The 24663-nt window shown below is 40.1% G+C and overlaps 1 protein-coding gene across 2 annotated transcripts in view; it reads right to left on the bottom strand.

Moving 5' to 3' along the window:
- Positions 1-10300: 10300 nt before the first annotated feature.
- CKMT2 (creatine kinase, mitochondrial 2) overlaps positions 10301-24663 on the bottom strand; it is a 34521-nt gene continuing 20158 nt past the window's right edge. For both annotated transcript variants that reach the window (XM_032793952.2, XM_032793959.2), the window contains exons 4-10: positions 24042-24137; positions 22366-22587; positions 18065-18150; positions 15578-15701; positions 13300-13434; positions 12803-12928; positions 10301-10549 (exon numbers count right to left, since the gene is read on the bottom strand). In XM_032793952.2, coding sequence (XP_032649843.1) covers positions 10430-10549; positions 12803-12928; positions 13300-13434; positions 15578-15701; positions 18065-18150; positions 22366-22587; positions 24042-24137 — 909 coding nt within the window. In that variant the 3' untranslated portion in view covers positions 10301-10429. The remainder of the gene's footprint in view (positions 10550-12802; positions 12929-13299; positions 13435-15577; positions 15702-18064; positions 18151-22365; positions 22588-24041; positions 24138-24663) is intronic.

The following is a 24663-nucleotide window of genomic DNA, read 5'->3' as shown; positions in this document are numbered from 1 at the left end:
GTCTCCGCCGGAGAACTGGCACGGTTTGGAGGGCAGGGTGATGGAGCTGCTCCGGAAATGGACAGGACTACTCCGGTGCCTCTCCCTTCGGGGGAGGGCACTGGTGGTTAATCAACTGGTCCTGTCCATGCTCTGGTACCGGCTCAACACCCTGGTCTCGGCCCCGGATTTCCTGGCTAACCTCCGGATGGCGATTCTGGAGTTCTTTTGGCCAGGAATGCACTGGGTCTCTGCTGGGACCTCCACCTGCCCCTGGAAGAGGGGGGGCACAGCCTGAAGTGCCTACGCACTCAGGTCCATGTCTTCCGCCTCCAGGCCCTGCAGAGGCTCCTGTATGATGCAGGTAGTCCGGCATGGGGCGTATTGGCGCACGCCTTCCTCCGCCGCTTCCGAGGGCTCCGATATGACCGGCAGCTCTTTTACCTCCATCCGAGAGGTCTTCCGCAAGACCTCTCTGGGCTGCCGGTCTTCTACCAAGACCTCCTCCGGACCTGGAAGCTCTTTTCAATGACCAGGTCCGTGGCAGCCACCATGGGGGTTGATCTCGCGGAGCCCCTGCTACACAACCTCCAGCTTCGTGTGCAGGTGGCAGAGTCCTCCGCGGTGCGCCAGAGGCTGGTCTTAGTGGGAGTCACCAGAGTAGGAGACCTCCTGGACTACGACCGGGGAGACTGGCTGGATCCCCTGACGCTCGCTCAGCGCATGGGGCTCTCCATCCCTCGTACTCCCCGGCACGTACTTCAGGAGGTGAAGGCCGCTTTACAGCCCGCTGCTCCAGCCTACCTCGATCGGATCCTGCAAGAGAGGACGCCTCGCCCACCCTCCACCCCTGGCCCCTTGGACATTTTTATCGGGCCCCTACCTCATGGACCCAATTGGCCCCCCCCTACCCTTTCACTGCGAGCCGGCTGCATGATCTGTAGCCGGTTCTGTTCCAGACCGTGCCAACGAAACATCTGTACATGCTCGTGCTGCACACTCTTCACTACCTCGCCCTCGTGTCCCGCCCCGATACCAAATGGCGGGACCTCCTGCCACCTCTCGAGGCTGAGAAGCCCCGATGGACCAGCTTATACTCTGCCCCGGTCCCGAGGCCTTCTGGGGATGTCAGTTGGCAGCTCCTTCATGGGGCCGCGAGCGCGGGCATGTACTTGGCGCAGTTCACCCCTGTCCTCAACACCTGCCCCTTTTGCGGCATGATGGAGACCCTGGCGCACATTTATTTAGAGTGCGCCAGATTGCAGCCCCTTTTCCTGCTCCTCTTGAGTATCTTATTGCATTTTTGGTTGCACTTTTCCCTTCACCTTTTTATCTATGTACTCCCCATCCGTGGCCCCACAAAGTCGGGGGATCTCCTTATCAACCTCCTCTTGGCCCTGGCCAAACAAGCCATCTATAAAACCAGGGAGAGGAGGTTGGCCGACAGGATTTCCTGCGACCGTGGGCCTATTTTTGCTCCTCCGTCCGTTCACGCATCCGGGCAAAGTTCCTCCGGGCGGCATCTACTGGCTCCCTTGACGCCTTTGAGGAGCAGTGGGCATTGTCCGGGGTTTTCTGCTTGGTGTCCCTATTAGGTTCCCTTCGTTTAGCCCTATGACCTCACTCCCGATCTTGTTTTTTCATTAGTTGTCCCACGAAATCATTTGATGTCACAGACCTGTGGATCCTCCCCTTAGGCTGGGGGGAGGTCCTTTAGAAGTGGACGGGCTTTGCCCACCAACCTCCTGGATGCCAATAGGACCAGACTCCTGTACCCTACTGGTTTGGATCTGTCACTATATATCTATATATGGATGACGAAGGAAAGCATAGGTCCATTACTTGAGAGAAGGAAAGCAAATAACAGATAACACAGGAGGCTGAAGTGTTGAATGCCTTTTTTGCTTCTCTCTTCACTACAAAGGTTAATTATGACAAGATACTTAACACAATTAATATTAACAACCGGGGAAAAGAACTCATTCCAGACTAGGGAAAGAACAGGTTAAAGTATATTCAGATAAGTTAAATGTATTCAAATTGATAGGGCCTGTTGAAAGTCACCCCAGAATACTTAAGTGATTATTCAAGAACTCATGGAGGACAGGTGAAAGGCCAAATATAATACCTATCTTTCAAAAGGGGGAAAGGAAGACCCCAGGGTCTTCCATCAGGGTGAATAAAAATTGGTGATTTAAATACATAGATTTTTTCATTTAAATTAAATGTAAGTTTCTTTTTTAAAATACACCTATTTAAAATTAATTTTGAAATTACCAACCCATGTTGCCAACCTAAACTTGTTAACGTCTATTAAAATTATTTAAATTAAATACAAAAAAATGTTAAGCAGCACATATTTGTGTCCAAGTTTTAAGCAAAATCAAACACTGACCTGGCTGAGCACCTGGGACCATAGTTCGTTGAAATGCTAAACAAGCTTTTAACAGCAGTAGCCTTTTCTAAAGGTGCAGAGAGACTATTTCCTTCATTTCAGTTTATTCAACTAATTCAGTTCAATGACTAATTAAACCAATTGGGAATAGAAAAAGCAGAAAAGCTTGTTTTCCTCTTCTAAACTATGAATAAAAAGTAAGTGTGAGAAGATAAGATTTACTCGTTCTAAAATCTCGAAGGACACGGTGACCAGAAACAATTAGTTGAATTCACTAGCTTTAAATCACTTAGTTTTAAATGTTAAAAACATTTTGATAAACTGTTTTCATGTATCCAGCACATTTAAAGTAGTTTTATTTAATACAAAAAAATTTGATTTTTATGCATTTTTGATTCAATGGAAATTCAAATTCAAATAGAGCTTGACACAAATCACAAGTAAAAATTAATAATAATCTAATAAGAAATCAATCATTCCACATTTTCTTATATCATAAAAATTGTAAAAAATAAAAATATGAATAAATATAAATTAAACCATATAACTGGTTTAACAAATGTGCATAGATACAGCGATCTTCCTGATTAGCAGAAAAAAACACCAAACTTGGTTTAAAAGCTATATTTGGTTCCAAATCAACATGTATTAATTGTTAGCAACCAATGAGACTCAACCTTGTTTAGGAAAATAACTAAAAAGTGAAAATGCAAAATGCAATTAAAATTGATGATTTAAATCAAAGTTTCCTGCTTGATTAAAATTCGTGATTTAAATCGCTTTGATTTAAATCAATGCACCCTGATAACCCAGGAAGATACTGGACCAAATTATTAAACAATATATTTGCAAGCATGTAGAGGATAATAGGATAAGTAATAGCTCACATGGATTTGTCAAAAACAAATATGTCAAAGCAATCGACTTTGACTGAGTAACTAGCCGATTGGATGGGGGGGGAAGCAGTAGATATGATATATCTTGACTTTAATAAGGTTTTTGATACAGTCCCATATGACATTCTCATGTGAAAATTAGTGAAAAATGATCTAGATGAGGGGTTCTCAAACTGTGGGTAGGGACCCCAAAGTGGGTTGCAACCCCATTTAAATGGGGTTGCTAAGGCTGGTGCTAGACTTGCTGGGGCCCAGGGCCGAAGCTGAAGCCTGAGCCCCACACTGCCTGAGACCAAGCCCAACCGCCCAGGCCTGAAGTCGAAGACTGATGGCTTCAACCCTGGGCAGGGGGGATAAAGTTACATGTGCCCGACCCAGAGCAGAAGCCCTTGGACAGCTTTGGCCCCCCTGCCCGGAGCAGCGGGGCCTGGGTGGACTTGGGCTTCGCTCCTCGCTCCTGAGGTCGTGTAGTAATTTTTGTTGTCAATGAAGTTTGAGAACTGCTGACTAGATGAAATTACTATAGCATGAGTGGGTGCAAGACCAATTGAAAAACTGCCCTCCAAGAATAGCTATCAATGGTTTGCTGTCAAACTGGCAGGACATATCCTGCAGGGGTCGGTCCTGGGTCCAGTACTATTCCATATTTTCATTAGTCATTTGGATGATGGAGTAGCGAGTATACTTTAGAAAATGTATAAATGACACCAAGTTCAGAGGGGCTGCAAGCACTTTGGAGGTCAGGTTTGGAATTCGAAATACTCCTGTTAAATTGGAGAATTGGTCAGAAATCAGTAAAATAAGATTCAATAAAGAGAAGTGCAAAGTACTACACTAAGAGCTAGGGGTGTGATTTCCCTGCTTATGTACACATACTTGCACCAGCTCTCATTGAGTAAATAAATAACAGTATAGCCACAGTAACACGTGTAGCAGCAGTGGAGGCATGGCAGAGCCATGCAGAGTACATAGCCACTGTTTTCAGGCAGGTACAGTTGTGTTCAGCATAGCTCAGCTGTGCCTCCACTGCCACTACTTGTGTTACTGCAGTTACATTGCTGCTTATACTCATATTGTACTCAGTGAGAGCTGGCACAAGTATATATACATAAGCAGGGGAATCGGAGCCCTAGCTTATAGTCTAGATGTAGCCGTAGGAAGAAAAATCAAACACACAACTAGAAAATGGGGAATAACTGACTAGACAGTAATACTGCAGAAAAGGATGTGGGAATTATAGTGAATCATAAATTGAACATGAGTCAATAGTGTGAGGCGATTGCAAAAAAAAAAAATGGTAAATGTCATTCTGGGATGTGTTAACAGAAGTGTTGTAAGAAGTAATTGTACCACTCTACTCAGCACTGGTGAGGCCACAGCTGAATATGATGTCCAGATTTGGGCACCACACTTTATTAAAGATATGGACAAGTTGGAAAGAGCCCAGAGTAGAGCAACAAAAATGATAAGAGGTTTGGAAAACATGACCTATGAGGAGATGTTGAAAGAATGGGGCATGATTTGTCTAGAGAAGAGAAAGCTGAGGAGGGTCATACGTCATTAAATAAGCAAAAGGTTGTTATAAAGAGGATGGCGATCAGTTGTTCTCCATGTCCACTCACAAGAAGAAATCAGCTTAGTTTGCAGCAAGGCTGTATCATTTGGATATTCGCAAAACATTTCTAATGAAAAGGATAGTTAAGCAATGGAACAAGTAATCTAGTGAGGTTGTGGAATTCCTGTCGTTAGAGGTTTTAAGATGTAGAGTTGGAGTTACCATAAACCTTGCTGGGTAGAGAGGTCCTGAATTTCTAATGTTAAAAAAGAAGAAAAATATATCTTTATTACTGGCTAACTTTAATATATGTTTTTTCCAATGCAATTGTCTTGCTGTATTTTCCCTCATTTATAGGACTTTACTGCTGTGCAGAAAGAATAAATTGATTTTGCTATTAAATAATTCGTTATTGCCAGTAAGAACTAACAAAGATATAGAATTAATTAGAATGCATATGTTGCAGGTAAAAAATATCAACAAAAATCAATGAATGGCATTTAAGAGCCATTTTTAATAAGCTGGGAAAAATACTGGGACACTCATGCTTTTATTTTAAAACTGAAAAAATCTGATGTGGTCTCTGCCACATCACTTTGAGTAAATGGACACAGCTAGATCTCACCCTGCTTTCTTTTGTTCTTTGCAATGTGGAAACGGTATACAATGTCAAGGCTGTTTGCAAGGACAAATTTACCACAGGGCTCCCCTAAATTTTCAGGCTGTCCCCTTCAGTCTTGCCAACAGAGAGCAATTTATTGTGCAGGAAAATTTCTCTCCCTTCACCAGCAGAACCAGAGTGGTGGCTAGGACTAGCTTGTTCACTGGAAAGCATTGCTGGACTGAAGTATTCCCCAGAATTGTGTCCACACATGGTTGCTTACCTTGCTTTGGCTGTGTCTAAGACGCACCCAAACTCATAATAAAATACGGCATTGATTAAGTCCTTTTAATTTTTCAAATCACTCTACAAATATAAACGCATTAATCTTCACAATACTTGTGAATGACAGGGAAGTAGTATCCCCATACTACAGCTGGAGAAACTGAGATGCAGAGAGGTTGACACGTGACCTTGATTGTGATCAGGAATCTCTATAAAAAGGTTTGTCTGCTGAAGAGGAGGAAGTGTTAGAGGGTTCATTTGTACTTGAGCGTGATTGATGGTATCTTTGTTCATTTTTATGTTTATGATCTTTGGATAGTTAATCTTATATGCCACCATGTCAGGATGATGTTTATCTGGTAGTTATAATTTTTATTTAAACCTGGGGAGAGAAAGGAATAAGTAATGCCATTTTTTGATTACATTACATTGCCTACAGTGTTTTGAAGACTTCTCTACAAAGTTCTTTATTTCCATAGTTGAAAGGTGTGTTGGTTTGCTGCTATTTATCTATGTTATCTGTCAGTGGCAAATGGTTACATACTCTGTAATTCATTTCAAAGTATAATTTTTTTTTAGGTTATTTTGCCCAAAGCCACACAAGCAAAAGGAGGACAGCATTAGGAATAGAAGACAGCTGTTCCTCGCTCCAGTTTTGCCCTCAGTCTACTCGGCTAAGCTGCCTATGGCTCTCGTTCATCAAGTTGCTTAAGCCCATGCTCAATTTTAATTTTGATTTCAGTGGGACTATGTACATGCTTAAGTATCTTACTGGGACTATTCACATTCTTAAAGTTAGGCATGCGCTTAAGTACTTTGCTGAATTGAGACATGTAAGGGTTAGCCTATGGTTAGACATTTTAGATATTGGGAATATGTTTACACTGCAATAAAGTACCCACGGCTGGCCTGGATCAGCTGACTCGGGCTCATATAGCTTGGGCTAGGGGTGGGAGGTCTATAAAACTGCAGTGTAGACATTTGGGCTGGGACTGGAGCCTGGACTCTATGCCTCTGCAACGGGGGAAGGTCCCAGAGCTCAGGCTTCAGTCCACCCAAATATCGACCCTGCAATTTTATAGCCCTACAGCCCAAACTAGCAGATCTGTGCCAGCTGCGCATGTTTTACTGCAGTATAGACATAGCCTTTCACTAGCTTCATTATGCAGTAAACATGCCTCTTTCTTTGAGAACTGTGAATCAAATGGAATACTGTAAGATACAGTGTAAGAGATGATATAGGATATTACACAAAAAGTTCTCATAATAGCAAGAGAAATGTGCCTAATTTTCCATTCAGTGATCTTGATATCTCCTTACTGGGAGACATTATTTTTCCTTTTTCAGAAACATTCAAGGAAAGGCTAAAAAATAAATGGAATGCACTAAACTTCATTTAGAGTCTTAATGTAGACCACAGATTGCAGCAGAATAATTTTAAGTTTTACAAATGATGATGTACAAAGCACTCACACAAAAATGGACTATTGCATTGCCATTCACTGACACAGTTGGACGGCTGGGTTCTTTCCATTCTGGTACCAGCAGTGTTCAGAATAAGGCTACACTGTCTCAGAGAATGAAGAGAAAACAAATGCGTAAAGTGTCAAGCAGAAATAGCAACCCTATAGCTACAGAATCCTTAAGCATTTTAAGCAGTAAAGAAGAGCTCCATAAAAAAGACGGAGTTCACTCATAAAAACAAAACCATGTCAGCATGATCCTTGTCCGGGACTCCTGTTCATTAAGAGAAGACACCTTCAACCATTCTGCTTAAATAGAGGCAAAGCGCCTATAACTTCTGCATGTCATTACCAAATTCCAGGTAGTAGGCAGGACATACATCTTTTCTTAGTGCTTCTGAGATCAGTACATTCCATTGGCTTTGTTAGTATTTGGGCATGAAATGAGCTTTGGCTTGGAGGAAGAAAGTCCCTGCAATAGAAGTCCAATAATAAGGTGGAAGACTAGATATTTTAAACAATATAGCAGGAGCCCACAGGCCATCTTTAGCCTTTCAGAAGCATTTTAAAAAAATTAATCCATTAATGATTGCAAAAAAAAATTAAGGTTCAAATTTTCCCCTCGGTTACTCAGGTGCAACCCCACTGAAGTCAACTGAGATGCACCCATGAAATTAAGAAGAGAATTTGGTTCAAGAAGAAAGTTTAAAAAAAGCCAGCAAGGTAGAAATCCTATAAACAGTTGTATCATTTCATAAAACAAACAACAATAATCAATGTCAATTTATGCACTGTCATTCGTAAGAAAATTTTCCGCACCCTTTGGTCACAGACTTTAAAGCATGTTTATCTGTGAGTATTCATAATTCTTGTCTCTTGGAAATTACTGGAAAGCTGTTAAATGATTAAAATTTAAATACAATCTACTTGTCTGATAGCATTATTAGAACTACTTATTGTTCAGTTCTTAATGTTCTTCCGTTAGGAATCCAATCTTTTTATATGCTGACTAACTTATTTTCTTGTAAGTAGATTAAAACGAAGTGACAAACAGCTGCAACATGCATGTACAACAGATGATTGTATAATAGCATTTTTGTTCTGTACTTAATGCACTTGAGTAGCTGTCACGTCATCAAGCATCTTTGGAAAAAAAATTGCTGTTTAGAGACTTTAAATTTCCAATTAAGTCTTAAGCAGCTATAGGAAGAATTACTAGAAAGACAAGTATTAAGTATGTTATCACACCTTAAATTAAATTCCAACAAATTATATTAGTAAATTAGTTCCATATCTAAATATGGGAACTGAATTACTGCTAATATTATTTGCTACTTTTTTGGTAATATTTCCATAGAAAATGATCATTTTTTATTCAGACATATATTAGTCTTGTTAGGTAGACAGTTACGTAAGCATTTTATGCTGTCTGTTAAGCCAGATCCGGTTAGATCAACGGTTGACTCTAGACGTAACATGTGATAAATGGAATCAATTGCAACTTCTGTAATGATGGATTTGACTGTTTAACTTTGAATCAACATTTAAAAGATACATCAACTCTATGCACATGGCCCCACCTGACAAAGTGTTGGTTTATAGGTTTGATACAAAGAGATTCTCGTTAAAGAGGCACCTGCTAAGGCTGCTCCCTCTTTCCCTTCGTCTTTACACTAGTTATGAAGAAATCAGGTTACAGCATTAACAGACGTGTCCTATGTAAGACACAATCGGTGACTTTCCCACTCTATTTGGCACTGGTGAGACCTCAGGTAGCGTGCTGTGTCCAGTTCTGGGCAGCACGCTTTAAGAAAGATGTGCACAAATTGGAAAGAGTCCCGAAGAGAACAAGAAAAATGACTGAAAAGGTCTAGAAAACCTGATCTATGGGGAAAGGTTAAAAAAAACTGAGCATGTCTAGTTCTGAGAAAAGAAGACTGAGGGAGATCTGATAGTTTTCAAATATGTTAAGAATTGTTATAAAGAGGAAGTGCCTCATTGTTCTCCATGTCCACTGAAGGTTGGACAAGAAGTAATTGGCTTAATGTGCAGCAAGGAAGTTTTGTGTCAGATATTAGGAAAAGCTTTCTAACTATAATGATAGCTAAGCACTGGAATAGACTTCAAAGGGAGGTTGTGAAAACGTCAACATTGGAGGTTTTCAAGAACAGGTTAGTGTACACATTGTTGTCATAATCTGGATCTAAAAAATGTCATGTAAGATAACACTGGAAAACAAATAACGCATTGAGCATTAGTATGCTTTCATAATGTATACATGGGGTATGTACAAAGAGTTATGGATATGTGCTAGAATTGTGTTTGGCAAGCAATGTAGAAGCATAGTCTGCCTTAGACAAAGGATGTATTGTAGTTTGCTAGGCAGAGAGTATGAAGATACATTTACATAAAACGTAAAAAAAGCCATCAAGCTAGTAACTGTGGGAAGCAGCCTCTTGCAGGGGTCTTTACCTCAAATAATAAATAACTGAATCAACCAATTATGTATATTACTGTATTATAAAAGTGTATCAAGTAAGGTCTTTTATGAAAGATAATGTCACACTGGTTATTAATATTGTGAAATGCATGTATTAATGCTGTCTGAGGAAATATGAATACTCACAGATAGTGTGCTTTGAAGTCTGTAACCAAACAAAGGGAGAACCAGGTTTTTAATCTCAGATAGTAGGGAAAGAAGCTATCTACATGTTTTCAATATAAAGGAAGAATTATGGAATCAAAACAATGGAAGCTCCATTTACATACCAACCCAAAGGGGAATGGGAAGTTCACAGTAATGGAAGAACAGCATGAGATCATCCATAATCCATATAAAATCTCTTTAATCTCTGGTAAACTTTCTAGGCTGTTTTAATTCTGCAGGAGTTCCCTGATTTTCCCTGTTAGTGTATAATACCAAGTAGAACTGCTAGAAAAGGTATTTCATATACTAAATGATACATAATCATAGGAGACTTGGATGCTAATGTTAGAAAATAACTTGAGCATTTTCATATAAATAAAATCCACGTGTTCGTCATTGCTATGTTACTTACAGTGGCGGTTTCTGAATGCTAACTGTTGCCAACCCAACCAGCTACTAAAAAACAGACAGACAATCTGTAAGGCATCAGGTAATGTTTTATTTCACAAGTTGTCAGGATCTGATTTATACACTGAGATATACAGAGATAATTTTCTGTCCGAACAGCAGACATATTTAACATCAGTTATTAATCATCTATAACAAGCTCACTTCCTTCCAAACTGGGGCAAAGGTGGTGGTACGTTGATGTCTTGACCTTTTTCCAGCTTCTTCTCACAGTCAATCAGATAATTGACCCCATCAACAACTATCTGGACAAGCTCCACCTTAGATAGGAAAAAATACCCAAATTATTTAGGTTACATTGTTATGTGAGGAGAGTCCTGCCAACGGAGCTGGTAGCTCCAAACAGTGCATATCTAAGTAGAGCCATGGCTCCCATTTGCCTGTATGTCAGGATGTCTGTGCTGGAGGAATGCTGCTTACATGCTTTCCTGCATACTTAGACCATTACCCAGAAGGCATATCTTTCACAGTTTTAATGCCTCCATCCATCCACCTCTGCTAGGGTGCTGCACCTTCCACCACTCCCTTGATGGAAAATTTCTATAGAATTCAATTGAAAATGTTAACTGATCTATAGACTTTTTGAACTAGCCTGTAGATAGACTGTAATAAAGAGCAATAGCCCTTCTGTAGAATGCTATAGGATGAACCAGAAAACCTATGAGAAGACTGTTATTCTCTATTACATATTACAGGTTTTCACTGGACCCTTAATACAGACTTGTTGGTTTCATCCCATTCGAGTTCTATAGGATTCTTTTGTGAGAGTCTTCACTTCTACTCAGCCTCTTAAGAGAAAAATATTAAGCCCAAGATACACTTAAAAATAAAGGATAGAATGTGGATGTCATGGATTTGCAAAATCATTAGACTTTCAGTATCAACTATTAATGTGAGCAAAATGGCTGCTAGGCTGTTGGATGTAGTAATGAAACATCTTTCAAATTCAGAATGAAAAGGAATGTTTCACACTTTCTCTTATCAACTGTCAGGATAGGACCAGACTACTTCACAGTCATCCTTTTATTCCATGATTTCAGAATGGAAAGCCCTTGCAGTTGCCAATAAGCTGTTCTGATGCTACCACAACAAGTAACCAACTGCTCTTATGCAGAAAACAACTCCCATTGACTCTAAAGGGAGTTTTGCTTTTATAGCAACTGTAATATCAAGCCCTTAATCCACATTTCTCTAGCAATAGATTCTAAACTCATACTGGTTTAACAACAGGCATAACTCCATTGAATTCTGTAGAGTTACTCCTGAGACACACTGGTGTAAGTGGGATCAGAATCAGACCCAGTGTCTTATCCCAAAAGCTGCAGCTGAAACTCCAATTCCATACAGCAAGCAACAGATGTGTTTATATAATCTCTTTAAAAACTATTAAAGAATTAAAAAAAAAGACAAATTGAGGCTGAGAGAGGAGAGTTTTGCCAAACCCTGTGGCATGATAGCACCAGTTACGAACTTTACAGTAGGTAGCAAATTATAACTGATTTTTTAAAAAATCTTCATGAATTGGTTCATTAGCAACCTTTAATAACTGGTTTGTTAAAACTGATTACCCAAGCTAAATCCCAGTGTCTCTTTATTGGGACAATAATGGATTTTGAAGGGATTTGTTTTTTACTATAAAGCATTTCAGTGGCTTAGCAGTTTGTTTTATTGTCCTTACAGACTAGCTGTGTAGGGAAATCAGAGATCTGATTTTGCAGCTGTGAGGATGAAAAGAATTTTGTATTAAGTTTGTATTGACCAGTAACTGAAACAAACAAAACCCAAACAACTTTATGTTGCGTCATTGGGGACATAATTTAGCTCTGCAAACTGGTTTATTACATAATGAAATCTATTTTATTATGTACTGAAAAATATATACTCTATAATAAAACATTTCTGTCCTCTTCTGTGTGTTTGCCTTGTCTTATTTACATTGAAAGCTCTTTGGGGTAGAAATAGGTCTGAGGTATAGGCTTCATCTTTCAAATCCTTATTCACATGATTAGTCCTTACTCACACATAGCCTCATTAATCAGTTGAAATCCTCACATGAATAAGGGATTGTAGTCTTAAATCATATGTTTTTAAAACTCTGTGTAAATGAACAATGCAATATAAATATTTGTATTAATAACTTAGCAAAAAGCACACAAACATTTCAAAATGTTATATAGTTCATGATGACATGCCATTTCTCAAACACAATGTATCATACAGTTTTTCTGCTTCCTTACACATATATGTATAGCATCTTGTAACATGCTTGTCATTCTTGGATACTTAGACCTTTTCCCTGGTCTTGTATATTTTGATTGACTTAGGGGTCAGTGATGTAAACACTCACGCATGTGAGTAACTTGATTTTGTGTGAATCCTAGCTGGTGTAAATGGTCATAGTTCCATTGAAGTAAATGGTTCCACTGAAGTTAATTGACTTCCGTAAGACTATGACCATTTGCACAAGCTGAGGATCTTCCTCATTGAGTTTAAAACTAGAAAAATCGTATTACCTCTGATCGGCCCATGCGGTCCAAGTTGGAGATATCGTACACATCTGCCACAGCTGCTGTGTCCACACCACCCGTGCCACGTTTCTGTAGCCTCAGATTCTCCAGAATCTTTGAAAACCTGGGATCCTAGCACAAGAGACATTTTTTTATTTGCAGACTTTTTGGATATACTGGTATTATATATTGTATTGACTCTTGGAAATACTGTTATCAGTTACTTCAATAGTTTCTCCAAAAAGACTTGCAGGGATGGATATTTTCCTATGCCTCAGGTATACATGCTGCCTGAGTGGCTGTTGGTTGAACAGATTAATTCACATAAATACAGTAATTTGATGGATAAAAGTATGCACAATTTGTCACAAATTGTCCTCGGGGCCTCATAGTTACACATAATATTAAGTGCATTAACACTGTGAATTATCCTTTCTTCATTGTTCCTTTTGAGTCAGATGAAGAGCTGATTTACATCACAGCCCTTTTAATAGCTTACGTACCTTACTGAGTTTTGGAAGTTTAACATGGACTCCTGCACGTAATCCTGTTCCCAGGTTGGAAGGACAGGTCAGAACGTATCCTAAGCGTTCATTCCACATGAACTCCCAGCCTCGTTCTTTAATTAACCGTTCAACCTGCAGGTAAAAAAAAAAAAGAGAGAGAGAAAACTGCTGCATACAAATGTCTCGTCTTATGACAATGTTGCTGACATCTGAAATACTTGCTGCCTTTCATGAATTTGAACATTAAACCCAGAGTGCCAATTTCTGCCCCCAGTTATACCCACAAAAATCCACTGATGTCAATGGAGTTGCGTAAGTGTAAGTGAAGGCAGAATTTGGCCCATTAAGTATATAAAACATTATGTGCAAATGGAACTATGATTAAGATATAAATCTTTGCATGTGTTCAACACCTTTCATCCAATATCCTCAGTGAACTTTATAAACATTCTCCTCTCACATACATGGTGGTGTCATCTCATGATTTTATGGCAAATCTTGTAATATTTGATATTTTACTTAAAGCCTAAATTATGGAGTGAGTTAATTACACAAGAATCTCAGCTTTCATTTGAAATCAAAGTAAGTTTCTAGATTTTGTGATTGTGGAGAAGAGCTGTAAATCATGAACCCTAAAGGCTCAAACACCAGAGAGCAAATAAAAGGACTCCAAATTCATGATTTTCAAGCCCTGACACTTGAATTTTGAATCCTTGAATTTGACAGTACTGCTAACACTAGTGAAAATCACGAGTAACTCCATTGAATACGATGCAGTTTCAGTGTGATTCTGATGTGAGAGGAGAATCAGGCACATTAATTATTCAAGGTTCACCAAATCCCTGGAAGGTAACTAAGTATCCTCGTTTTGCAGATGAGTTAACTGACATACAGTTAAGAGGTTAAAGGACTTCCCCAAAGTCACATGGGGAGTCTATAACAATGCCAAGACTGCTGGTAAGAGACGAGTCTTTATTTCCTGGCTTCAGTCATATGTGATGTGTCAGAGTTACAAAAAGTTCATGCCTGTGTCAAATGACAGGGGTTCATATCCGCTAACTCTAGGAGTTATAATTACAAAGTCAACGGTAAAGCTGGGAATAAAATCCAGGAGCCATTACTCCTAGTCCCTGGCTCTAAGCATTGCATTGCATTGCATTATCTCCTTGTACAACATGTCCGGTGTCGTAAATGCCTCTAAGAAGAATATGGACCAAATACTGGGGACTGCACAGTTCTAGAGGAGAGGAGAGGCATAAAGGCATCTGTAAGTCACTTTTGAGTTGGTTTAATCCTCTATGTTTCAAGCCAGTCCCCAGTACATCAATTGGTTATAGCCCCCAAGTGGGAGTTGCACCACCTACAGATCAGTTGGAGTGCAGCAGTGGCCAAGGGAACTCCTCCCTTGGCCACACCACTAGCATGTCCTTTATACCCTTTAGCAAGGGGTAGGGTGGAATCCTGACCTGCTCAGTTAAGGCAGTTTTGATGGCCCTTTCTCACTGCCAGAGCAGTGCAATGGGATACATTGGGACCAGATGCAGCCTACAGTCCTAGCTGGATTGCCTAGCTCAACTGGATGTAGGTTATGTTGTAACCTTCACAACATTTTAACATAGATTTTTTTTCTTCATATTTTTATGTTTTTGATAAACTTGAAATAAAAAGCCTAAATAGATTAATCCCAAGCCCGGTGCCTAACGTTGCAACGTTTGTATTTAAAAAGACTTTGCTGACCTAAAAATCACAGATTTTGATGTGTTATTTTAAACCAACACATATCTTTCTATATGTCAGAATTTAAAAAATGCAATCTAGTTTCTATTTTTGGCTGTTTGTTTTCCTTTATGCATTTCTCTCATCAAATGAGTGAAATCCGTTTCATTTTTCTATCAATAAATTTCAGGTTCACAGTGCTACAGGTTGGGTGAAAACCACTGCAAGGTGGTGCATATTTGTTTGTAAGTAACTATTGCCATTGAAATTAGAAAAAGAGAAAAATTTCAGTTGATTTTAGATTTTGTAAAACTTCTGGCACTGTTAGGGTTTGATTGTCCCTACATTATGGCTAACAATATGACAATATTGTGTCTTTATTTCCTTTGTACTGTTGCTTTTCAAGGGGGATATAATTTGGATTGATTTATTTTTTAATTTTGTTGCTAAAGATAGTGAAGGGGAATTCCGTATTAACCATATCAAGGAGTGGTGACACTACTCTAATTGCTAACAAACAGGAATAATAAAAATGAAAACAAACTGGCTGAGTTGTTACCTCTTTTAAACCACGGCAAAATCTTTCAAACACCCTTTTCATATTGCCACCTTTTTCCATGGAAATCACTCTGGTATGGTCTTCTTCATTAATCCAGATAAGAAATGTTTTGTCATGGTTATGCCTATTTGAGAGAAGAAAATGGTGTCTTTAAAGAATGGGATAAGCCTTCAGAAATAATTCTCATCATTCTCAGTTTAATTTCAATTCCTTCCTTTCCTAACTTGTAATCTTTCATGATTGTGCACAGGACGAGTGCTGCAAGATAATATCAGAGTAACAGGGCAAAGAATAAGAGCTATTGAGGCCTTTTTCAATTTCATCCCCCTATCCACCAGTAACATAATCCTTCAGGTTCCTTAGGTTACAATGACAACAGCACTCTTTATTGATTACATTGGTGTTGTATTGATGCGGCACTAGAAAGTACACTTTGTCTTCTAACAAGAACACATCAATAAGAACACAGCTAGGGGAACTAGGAAATGGAGAAGCAGAGTTCTGCATCTTTAATCATTGGAGAAGTTATTCGTTGATTTTAGAGCTTTCTGAAGAAAGAAAATCTGATATTTACATGCTGCCTGGGGCCTGGCAACCTGACCTTATTTAATTGTATTCTCTTCTAAATCAAATCCTAGTTGCTTTTATATCACTTGGTAACACATGACTGGCACATAAATCAAATTATGCACTGGGAGAAGGCAGCTAAGTGTTGCTTCAAGACACTATGTTAATCAAAGATGCTGACTTGTCTTTCAAGATAAAGGGCCTGGAGACAAGGTATCCACTTTTGCTTCATGCTTTTAAAGTGACAAGTAGGAACTGGGCTCACTGTTGTTTGCTTTTCTCCATTTTCTCTGCCTTTCGATTAGTCTTCCTGAATCAGATAAATCCTGACCAATAGGTTGAGACTTGTTCATATAAACAGTCTGTATATCAGCTGAAAAGCACAGTAGGTCTAGGATTTAAAGCCCATAGAGGGCTTGACTTTCAGTCTGGCTTTGGCAGGGCCTCCTTTTTTGTATTTGAAATTTGCTGATGCAAATAATTGCAGGTGCAAATGTGTCCTGACAGTTATTTGTGGGTGAAATTAGACATACTTAAATATCCAAGTACCGGCTTTGCAGTCACCATCTGGCATTTAGGATGAGATTTTCAACAGGGATCAGTGTTGGCCTAACTGAATTAAATCCCACTGAATTAAATGGAAGTTGTATCATTGACCATAAGGACAGTAGTGAGGCCAGCATTGAGTGCTTTTGAAAATCCCACCCATAAGGTGAAATCCTGACCCCCACTGAAGTCAATGAGAATTTTGCCATTGACTTCAGTGGGGCCAGGATTTCTTTCTGAGGCTAAATTGTCCTAACATATAACCGACAATTATTTGTATCTACAAATTGTGATGCAATAAGAGAGACCAAGTTTTAAAATTCCAGCTCATAGTGTCACTTTCCAGTTACAGCCAGTTATATTTCACATGCAATATAAATTATATTTCACAGGCAAAATGTGCAAACACAGATCTGATTTATTCCAGTGATCTATTGGGGCTACATGCATTATTTGCACATGCTCTGTTCAGTTCATAAAATCTATGCACCCATTTGTTATCCTTATAATTCTTCTAGTAAAACTTGATTAAGATTTTGTTCTGGGCACCAGGAGCCTAATCCAAACCCCGCTGAAACTGAAAACTCCTGTGGGATTCATGTGGGCTTTGGATGGGGTCTACATAAAGTTGGTTTGGCTATATTCACAATAAATGCTGAAGATGCTGTCAAGCATCATCTAATCTGTCCCACACAATTTTTTCTTGACACAATTTACAAAAATGGAGTGGAGCATTATTTGCAAAGGTTTTTCTATGCAAAGAGCTGCCTCACTAAAAGCATATGAATTGCATCTTCCAACAAATTCCAAGAAATGATGGGTATTGGTGTGTTCATTAAGTAGCAAAACATATGATGATTAAACAATGGAAATGTAACACTTCTTCAGTTTAATGTGCATGTGTGAAGGAATTCTTAAGCACAGTTCTGATAGAAAAAATATTACATCAGCAACAAAGTGAGGGGAAAAGACACAACACTGATGTCACATACCTATAATTTAAGATATCTCATTCATGTTTTTTAGATTACATTTATAACTCATCTTTTATGGTCACTTGCTGGCCCTTTTTTGTGCCAATATTTTTTTATAAAAAGAAAACAGAAGCTAAAAGCCTGAACCAATAGTCTTATTTATATTCCCTTGTGCTGTGACTGATGATCATGACTGTTGCATTAATGGAAAGGTTTGCTTGTTGTATTGTTTATTTATTTCTATATTTCCTTGAACAATTAATAAAGAAAACATTTTTAAATGTTAGCTAAGAATGCAGTCAGTATTAGGGAATGGCTGATGCGGTCTTAGGACAAGCAAGGAGAGAGGTAATAAAATCACTTGCACATGATACAAACTTCCACACTTCACATGCCATACCAGATTCCTCTGGCATCAGGCCAGTCACGTGCCATCCCAGCACATGTTAGCAAAGGGGACACTGGCTTATCAAAGAGGAAATGGTCCTGAAAGCCAAAATGTGTGTGAGAGAGAGAAAGAGAGGGAGGGAGGGAGAGAGAGAGAGAGAGGCAACTGAATTCAGGGAAGTAATGCTGTTCTGAACATTTAACACTGCCAAGAAAGTCATTGGTATAAAAATAAGTCACATAAAGCTGAAGTTCCTTGACTACAGGTAGAAAGCATTTTACTCAGAAGTGTTTCTGGAGACAGAGGCTTGGTGGCGACCAGTTCTCAGTGCTGCTAATTTTTGGCTAGGTGTGATAAAGGAGAGTTGTCCGGCTATGCTGGAAGAAGGACAGGAAACACTGGATGTGGTTTAATTAGGCCATGACATTATTCTTAAATGTCTGGGAGTACCTGGCAGATAAAAGTGCACATTGCGGGTATTTTCATAAGCATTTCAACATATATCCGGGGGCTTCTGTCAGCCCTCCCCTTTACCCATCCTGATCCCCAGCCAACCTGCTGCTGGGACCTTGCCAAATGAGGGTTAAGGTGGCTATAAAGGGGTGAGGAGTTGGCTCCCAGCTGTACTAGTCATAGGAGTCCTGAAACCCCCCTGTTTTTGCTACTTTAAAGAATACCTCTGTTAACTCCTTATCAGTCCATTTTATCTGATCACTGTATTCCTTCCTTACAGAGTACCTGCCCCATGTTTACATGATGTGTTGCGACATCATAGCCTAAGTCCAGTTTCATCTTCACCCAACTAAGCACCCCCAAACCCACTGTGGGGAAGGTGAAAGCCCCCCACACTTCATCTTGGCCAATGTGGCAGTGAGGGAAAATTTCCTTCCCAGCCCCACAAGAAGGAGCAATTAGCACAATGCCCATAGCAGATCCTGACAAAACTTGGCATTTCACCCCTTCCAGGGTGGGAGGGTGGGTGCTGCTCCACCTGGTCCAGGTAAAAGAGGGCTTTTCCTGCACTAGAATGGACCTATATTTCCCCCCCTCTCTTCCAGTCCCCTGGTGGGGGGGACATGGGTCAGCATCTCCACGCTGATCTAGTCTGCAATAGAAAGTCACTCCATGGCTGTCTAGGCCTTAAAAAAGCACACACCTTTTCCAGGTAGCCAGACAATGGCCCATACTACTTAATGTGAGGTCAGTCTCCTGAGAATGCAGGGTGGGTACCAGCACAAAAAATAGGCAAGACATCCCACAGGGAGTTAAAATCATAGGACTGCAAGGATCATCTAGTGTACCCCCTTGCCAAGATGGAGGATTTGATGTGTCTAAACAATTTTTTTTTTGGTGTTCTCTGAGTGCAGCCACCAACTCTTGTTGATGGCCGCTCTGACAAAACCCTCTCTCTCTCTGTCTTTGCCCTCCGCAGCCCTTCACCAAGAGCCCACCTTGGGGACGGTGTGTTAGGAACTTACCAGGTACCTGTGAGTTCCAAGTTCCCCATGCTTCAGCTGGGTGGGAGCAGGGGAGCACCCCAGCAACCAAACACAGCCACCTCCACTGATGAGCCAGTTCTGGCACCATGCATAGCAGCTCCATGTGTCTCCAGAGGCGCTGTCCAGAGTCCCCAAGGAGGCTATGCGGTGCAGGGCAATGATCACTGCTGGTGCCACCAGAGCAAACACCAAGGTGGTGCATCTTGCTGCCCTTGATAACAGCTATTCAGAAGCAATGGCTGGTCTCTGCAAGGAGGTACAGATGCTTTGCCCCCCCCCCATGCTTTGGTGGCTGCCATGGCCATAAAAAAATCTGCTGATAGCCACATTTGAGAAATGATGGTCTAAACCATCCAAGACACATGACTATCCAGCCTCCTTTTGAAAACCTGGAAGGAGGCAGGAGCTTCCATAATCTTCCTAGGCAGTCTGTTCCATTGTCCTACAGTTTTTACAGTTAGGAAGTTTTTCCTGAGATTTAATCTCAATCTGCTATGCTGGAGTTTGAACCCATTGCTGTTTGTCCTGCCCTCTGTGGCAAGAGAGAACAATTTTCTCCATCTTTTTTATGGCAGCCATTCAAGTATCTGAAGACCGCTGTCATGTCCTCTAACCATACCCAGTTCCTTCAGCCTTTGATCATCTTTGTCGCTCGCCTCTGGATCCTTCCCAGTTTCTCCACAGCCTTTCTATACATTGGTGACCAAAATTGCATACAGTACTCCAGCTGAGGCCTGACCAGCAATGTACATTACTGCAAACCATTATGTACAGAGAGTTTTCAGAGTGGGGGCCTAAGGATGGCAAAATGTCTAGTGCCAACCCTGCAAATAAGATATCTCGAGCGTATTGTTTTCATAAGTTCATTTGAGTAGGATATCATGGGGGAAATGAAAATAGCATATGGTTTGGTACCTTTTGGTACCACCAATTCATTCTTTTTCTCAAAGGAAGATTCTATTTCTGCTTGAACACCTGTAGCACTAGGCAGCACAGTTTGTGATGTATCATGCCGAAAGACCTAATCTCATTCAACTGATTCTTCTCATTGACCTGTTTCCCTCCCCCCACTTAAGCAAATAAGTATTTGATTTTTCGCATTTGCGCTGGAAGGTTATGAACAAGGGGATGTATTTAGCTCTCATTGCCTCAGTGACCATCGTGTCAATTTTTAATATTAAATGACTTATCTAGGGTCTGATGCAGGGTGAGGAGGAAGGATGTCCAGTATAAATAAGACGATGTAGACATGATAGTAAGCTTTACTCTTTTCACCATTTTGGATTTTAGGCCCCTGCACCTGTTGGACCCCTGCTGGTGCTAGCATGGAGCCCCATCGAACTAAAAGTGAACCCAAGAAGGTGTGGGGTCCGTTTATCTTACATTGCAGAAGCAAGGCCTTAGTATATTCATGGCCTTAGTACAGTCATTTCTTGATCATACACATTACATAAATGATGAAACTGCGTTTCCATTAGACTAGAAGAACTCTACACTTCTGCTTCTGTTGTGTTTCCCCTTCTCTCTCCTAGTGCAACCTGTACCCAGTACCAGTTTCTCCTGTAGGTACCAGCAGACAGATGGAACTAGCATGAATCAGTTATGGATGAAATGCTTTTCTCTACCACCATTCCCTTCTCTGCTTAAGTTAGCAGAAGAACTGATCCTTCCCCAGGGAGCTGCTGAACAGAAGAAATCAGTTTAGCTTGCAGCAAGGGAAATTTAGGTGGATAGTAGCAAAAATTTTCTAACTATGTAGTTGAACACTGGAACAGGTTACCTGAGGAGGCTGAATCCCTGTTATTGGAAGTTTGTAAGAATGGTTAGACAAACACTTTTCAGGGATGGTCTAGGGATACTTAACCCTACCACAGCACAGGGAGATAGACTAGGTAACCTCTTGAGGTCCCTTCCAGCCGTATATTTCTTTGGTTCCATGAAATAAACTCTTAACTCATGCTTTTGGTTTTGTGCTGATTTAACAGTTCATTTGGGCTGAATCTGAATGTGATACCAAGTAGCAGCATTAATGGTAGTTATATTAAAGTACTTTAATATAATTTTGGTTATTATTTTATGGACTAATGTTCTTTAAATGCTGATAGGATATAATCATTGTTGGGGGTTTGCAAAAATGCATATTTAAGGACTTCAAAATATTAAGATAGTTTACCCGATACATTTTTATTGTCTGTTATGCCAGTAATGCACTTGCAAACGTTTATATCTGAAATCATCTGAATACAGCAAATGTGTCGATATGACAAAAATCCATTACCAAAATCGTTATGCTTCCTCCATACAAATCCTTAAATCACATGTTTTAGTGATTGCAGGATTGGGGCTTATGTTGCCTGCATGGTGTTTGTTCCTATCACAGTTAAGGAAAACAGGACGAGTAGACATTTTGTAACTAAACAAATCGCACTAAAAAAATACTGATTCTGTGTGACTGATTTCTGCCCGAAACCGGAAACTGACCCACAAGGTCCCAGATTTCAGCTACTAATTGACCAAGGTGGTAACTGTAGCCATATTTATATAATTTTAATTTGGTGCAAAAATTCACTCCTGGAATACAATCCATGTGTGTAAAGTTTTAGCCCAAGCCAATATTTTAGCCCAAACAATTGGGATTTATAATAGAAATTCACACTGACCATTAACTACAGGAATACTGTTATAATTAAGTATCTTCATTACATAAGCAGGAAAGTATGCATGAGAGAGAAAGACAGGAATAAAAATAAATGTGATTAAATGATATACATTAATGAAAATCTTCTAAGTCTCCAGACTGGAGTCTGTACTTACATCAATAAGCTGCTGTTGATCCTTCTCAGACATATTGGTCAGGCTATAATACTTTCCAGCAAGGTCCCCTTTCAGCCCAGCCAAAGCAGTGACCACAACATTTTCTACTTCTCTTCTCTCTGCCCTGGAGCAGGCAGGGGGAAGGCTGAGACCCCGAATACTGCGACCAGTACGTACACGTGATGATAGGACATAGCGCTCATCAAACTGACCTTGGGTAATCTAACAAAAGAAATGAAAATCTACACATCGTGCCCCATTTTACATAGAGTAATTTTAAAATTTGCCTTTCTATGTAAAGAATATCCCTTTATATGTTCTCTTCAGCCAAATTATTACAACTAATTTTGGGTACTCAGAAATGCAACAGACAGGTGCATCAGGGTGTCAGGTTCTAGTACTATGCATGGAGATCCCAGTGATTTTGCTGACTCACTGTGGCAAACAGACCAGGTTGGCCCTCTTAACTCCAACCCAGACATATCACATTGTTTCAATAGCTCCCTGAAAGACAGAGAACTAGGGACAAGGGCAGAAGTTGCTTAGAAACAGCCACACCCAAGATGATGCTTATATTTGTTGTTAATTAAGACAACAATAAAGGAAATCCCAGGGAAGTGGATACATTTAGATCATATACAGTGTGTGCATGCGCTCTGGGCTCCATCCTGCAAAGTGCACAGCACCTCTGATCCTGATCCAGCAAAACATTTAAGTACATGCTTAACTTAAGTAAGAATAGTCCCAGAGTGCTTTGCTAGATTGGGGTCAAAGTGGCAGTCAGACACTACAGTGGTAAGTGTAGTATAAAAACCTACATAGAACCAAATAGAGGTGCTCAGCACCATGCAGCCTTCTGTTAGGAACAGGGGGGAATGCTACCTGCTTACATGTGTTCTCAGGGTGGCACTGAACACTGTATGCACAGAGAAAAATGGAAGAGGTCCCAAAATGATTGGTGGAACAGTAGAAAAAACATCAGAGTTCAGCTCAACAGGTCTTTGAAGGAGCAATAACAACAGTATCAGGAAAACAGTTCCAGGAAGACATTTAAAGTCACCTCTGCCCATGCTCAAAGTGTGTGTGGCGGGGAGAGGAATACATACCAACTCCTGACCAAAATCCTCAAAACTGACTCCTATTTACCAAAGCAAATAAAACCACTTCCCATGACTCTTTGGGTGCCAAAAGCCATAACTGTCTCCTACCTAGCCACCATACCTCCAGTTTCTAAAATTCATTTACTCTAGCCAGTACTAAAATCTTTAGCACATTGAAATTATAAAATTTGGGATCAGCCTAAAAATAAATTGGATTTAAGATTTAAATAAATAATACAAGGGATACTGTTCTGCTTGGACATTAAGGAAGGGGAGGATCACATAATTTAAACCTAATATGCCATCTAGGACACAGGGCCTTGCATAAGAAGGACAGGGGATAGAATCAGACATCACTTAACCAGTCTCGTTCTTTTCTAGATGTGCCACATTGTACATAAAAAGTTGCTTGGGAAGGGGGAATAAAGAATTAATAAGTTCAGCCATTGTGACATCACAGTTCTGTTATCCCTGAGCTTATTTTCTTTGGAGATGGGAACATTTTTTAAACTATGAAATACAATATAATGTCATGATAGGAAGCTGAAGGATTAAGGATTCAAAATTTGATCCTACCTTGGATGCATCCAGGTCGGTGTGATGCTTCATTACATATGGATCATAGCCATTGTGTCTCACTTTAATAACTGGGTCAAAAATCTCAGCAAATACCTGTGGAGTTAAAGATGTATTAATCCAGCATTGAATATTTTTTATACCATTTTCCTTATCTCTTGTAATCCATGGTCACACAGCATGGATCTCTGTCCCACTGCAGGGGTTGGACCACAGAGAGGTTGATGAGTCTGCTACAGCTGATGTGCTGACAAGAAAGGGTCTTTTAGCTCAGCCGAGGGATGCTCATGCTTTGTGATTCAGAGTCCCCAGTGATGCTGATCCTTCTAGGGATGTGTGTTACACTCTCATATAACATCTCATAATTGTATACTTATGTTTCTTCTTGATTCTAACTACTCTGTTAGCCAGCTTGAGGTTTTGGAGCAAAGGAGCCCTCCAAAGATCATCAGAGGATACATGGGGCCTGATTCTCCTTTCTATTAAACTAGAATAAATCAGAACTCTCCTGAAGTCAGCAGAATTCTGCTAGTCTAAAACTAGTGTAATCAGGCTCTCACTTACTATTATTTGTTTGTATTACAATAGCATCTAGTGGTTCCAGTGAAGACTGGAGTCTGAA

Source organism: Chelonoidis abingdonii, chromosome 6 (genome assembly GCF_003597395.2).
Source record: "Chelonoidis abingdonii isolate Lonesome George chromosome 6, CheloAbing_2.0, whole genome shotgun sequence".
In the NCBI taxonomy this organism is placed as follows: Eukaryota; Metazoa; Chordata; order Testudines; family Testudinidae; genus Chelonoidis; species Chelonoidis abingdonii.
Note: the sequence above shows the minus strand (reverse complement) of the source record. Positions and strands in the feature narration are given on the sequence as shown.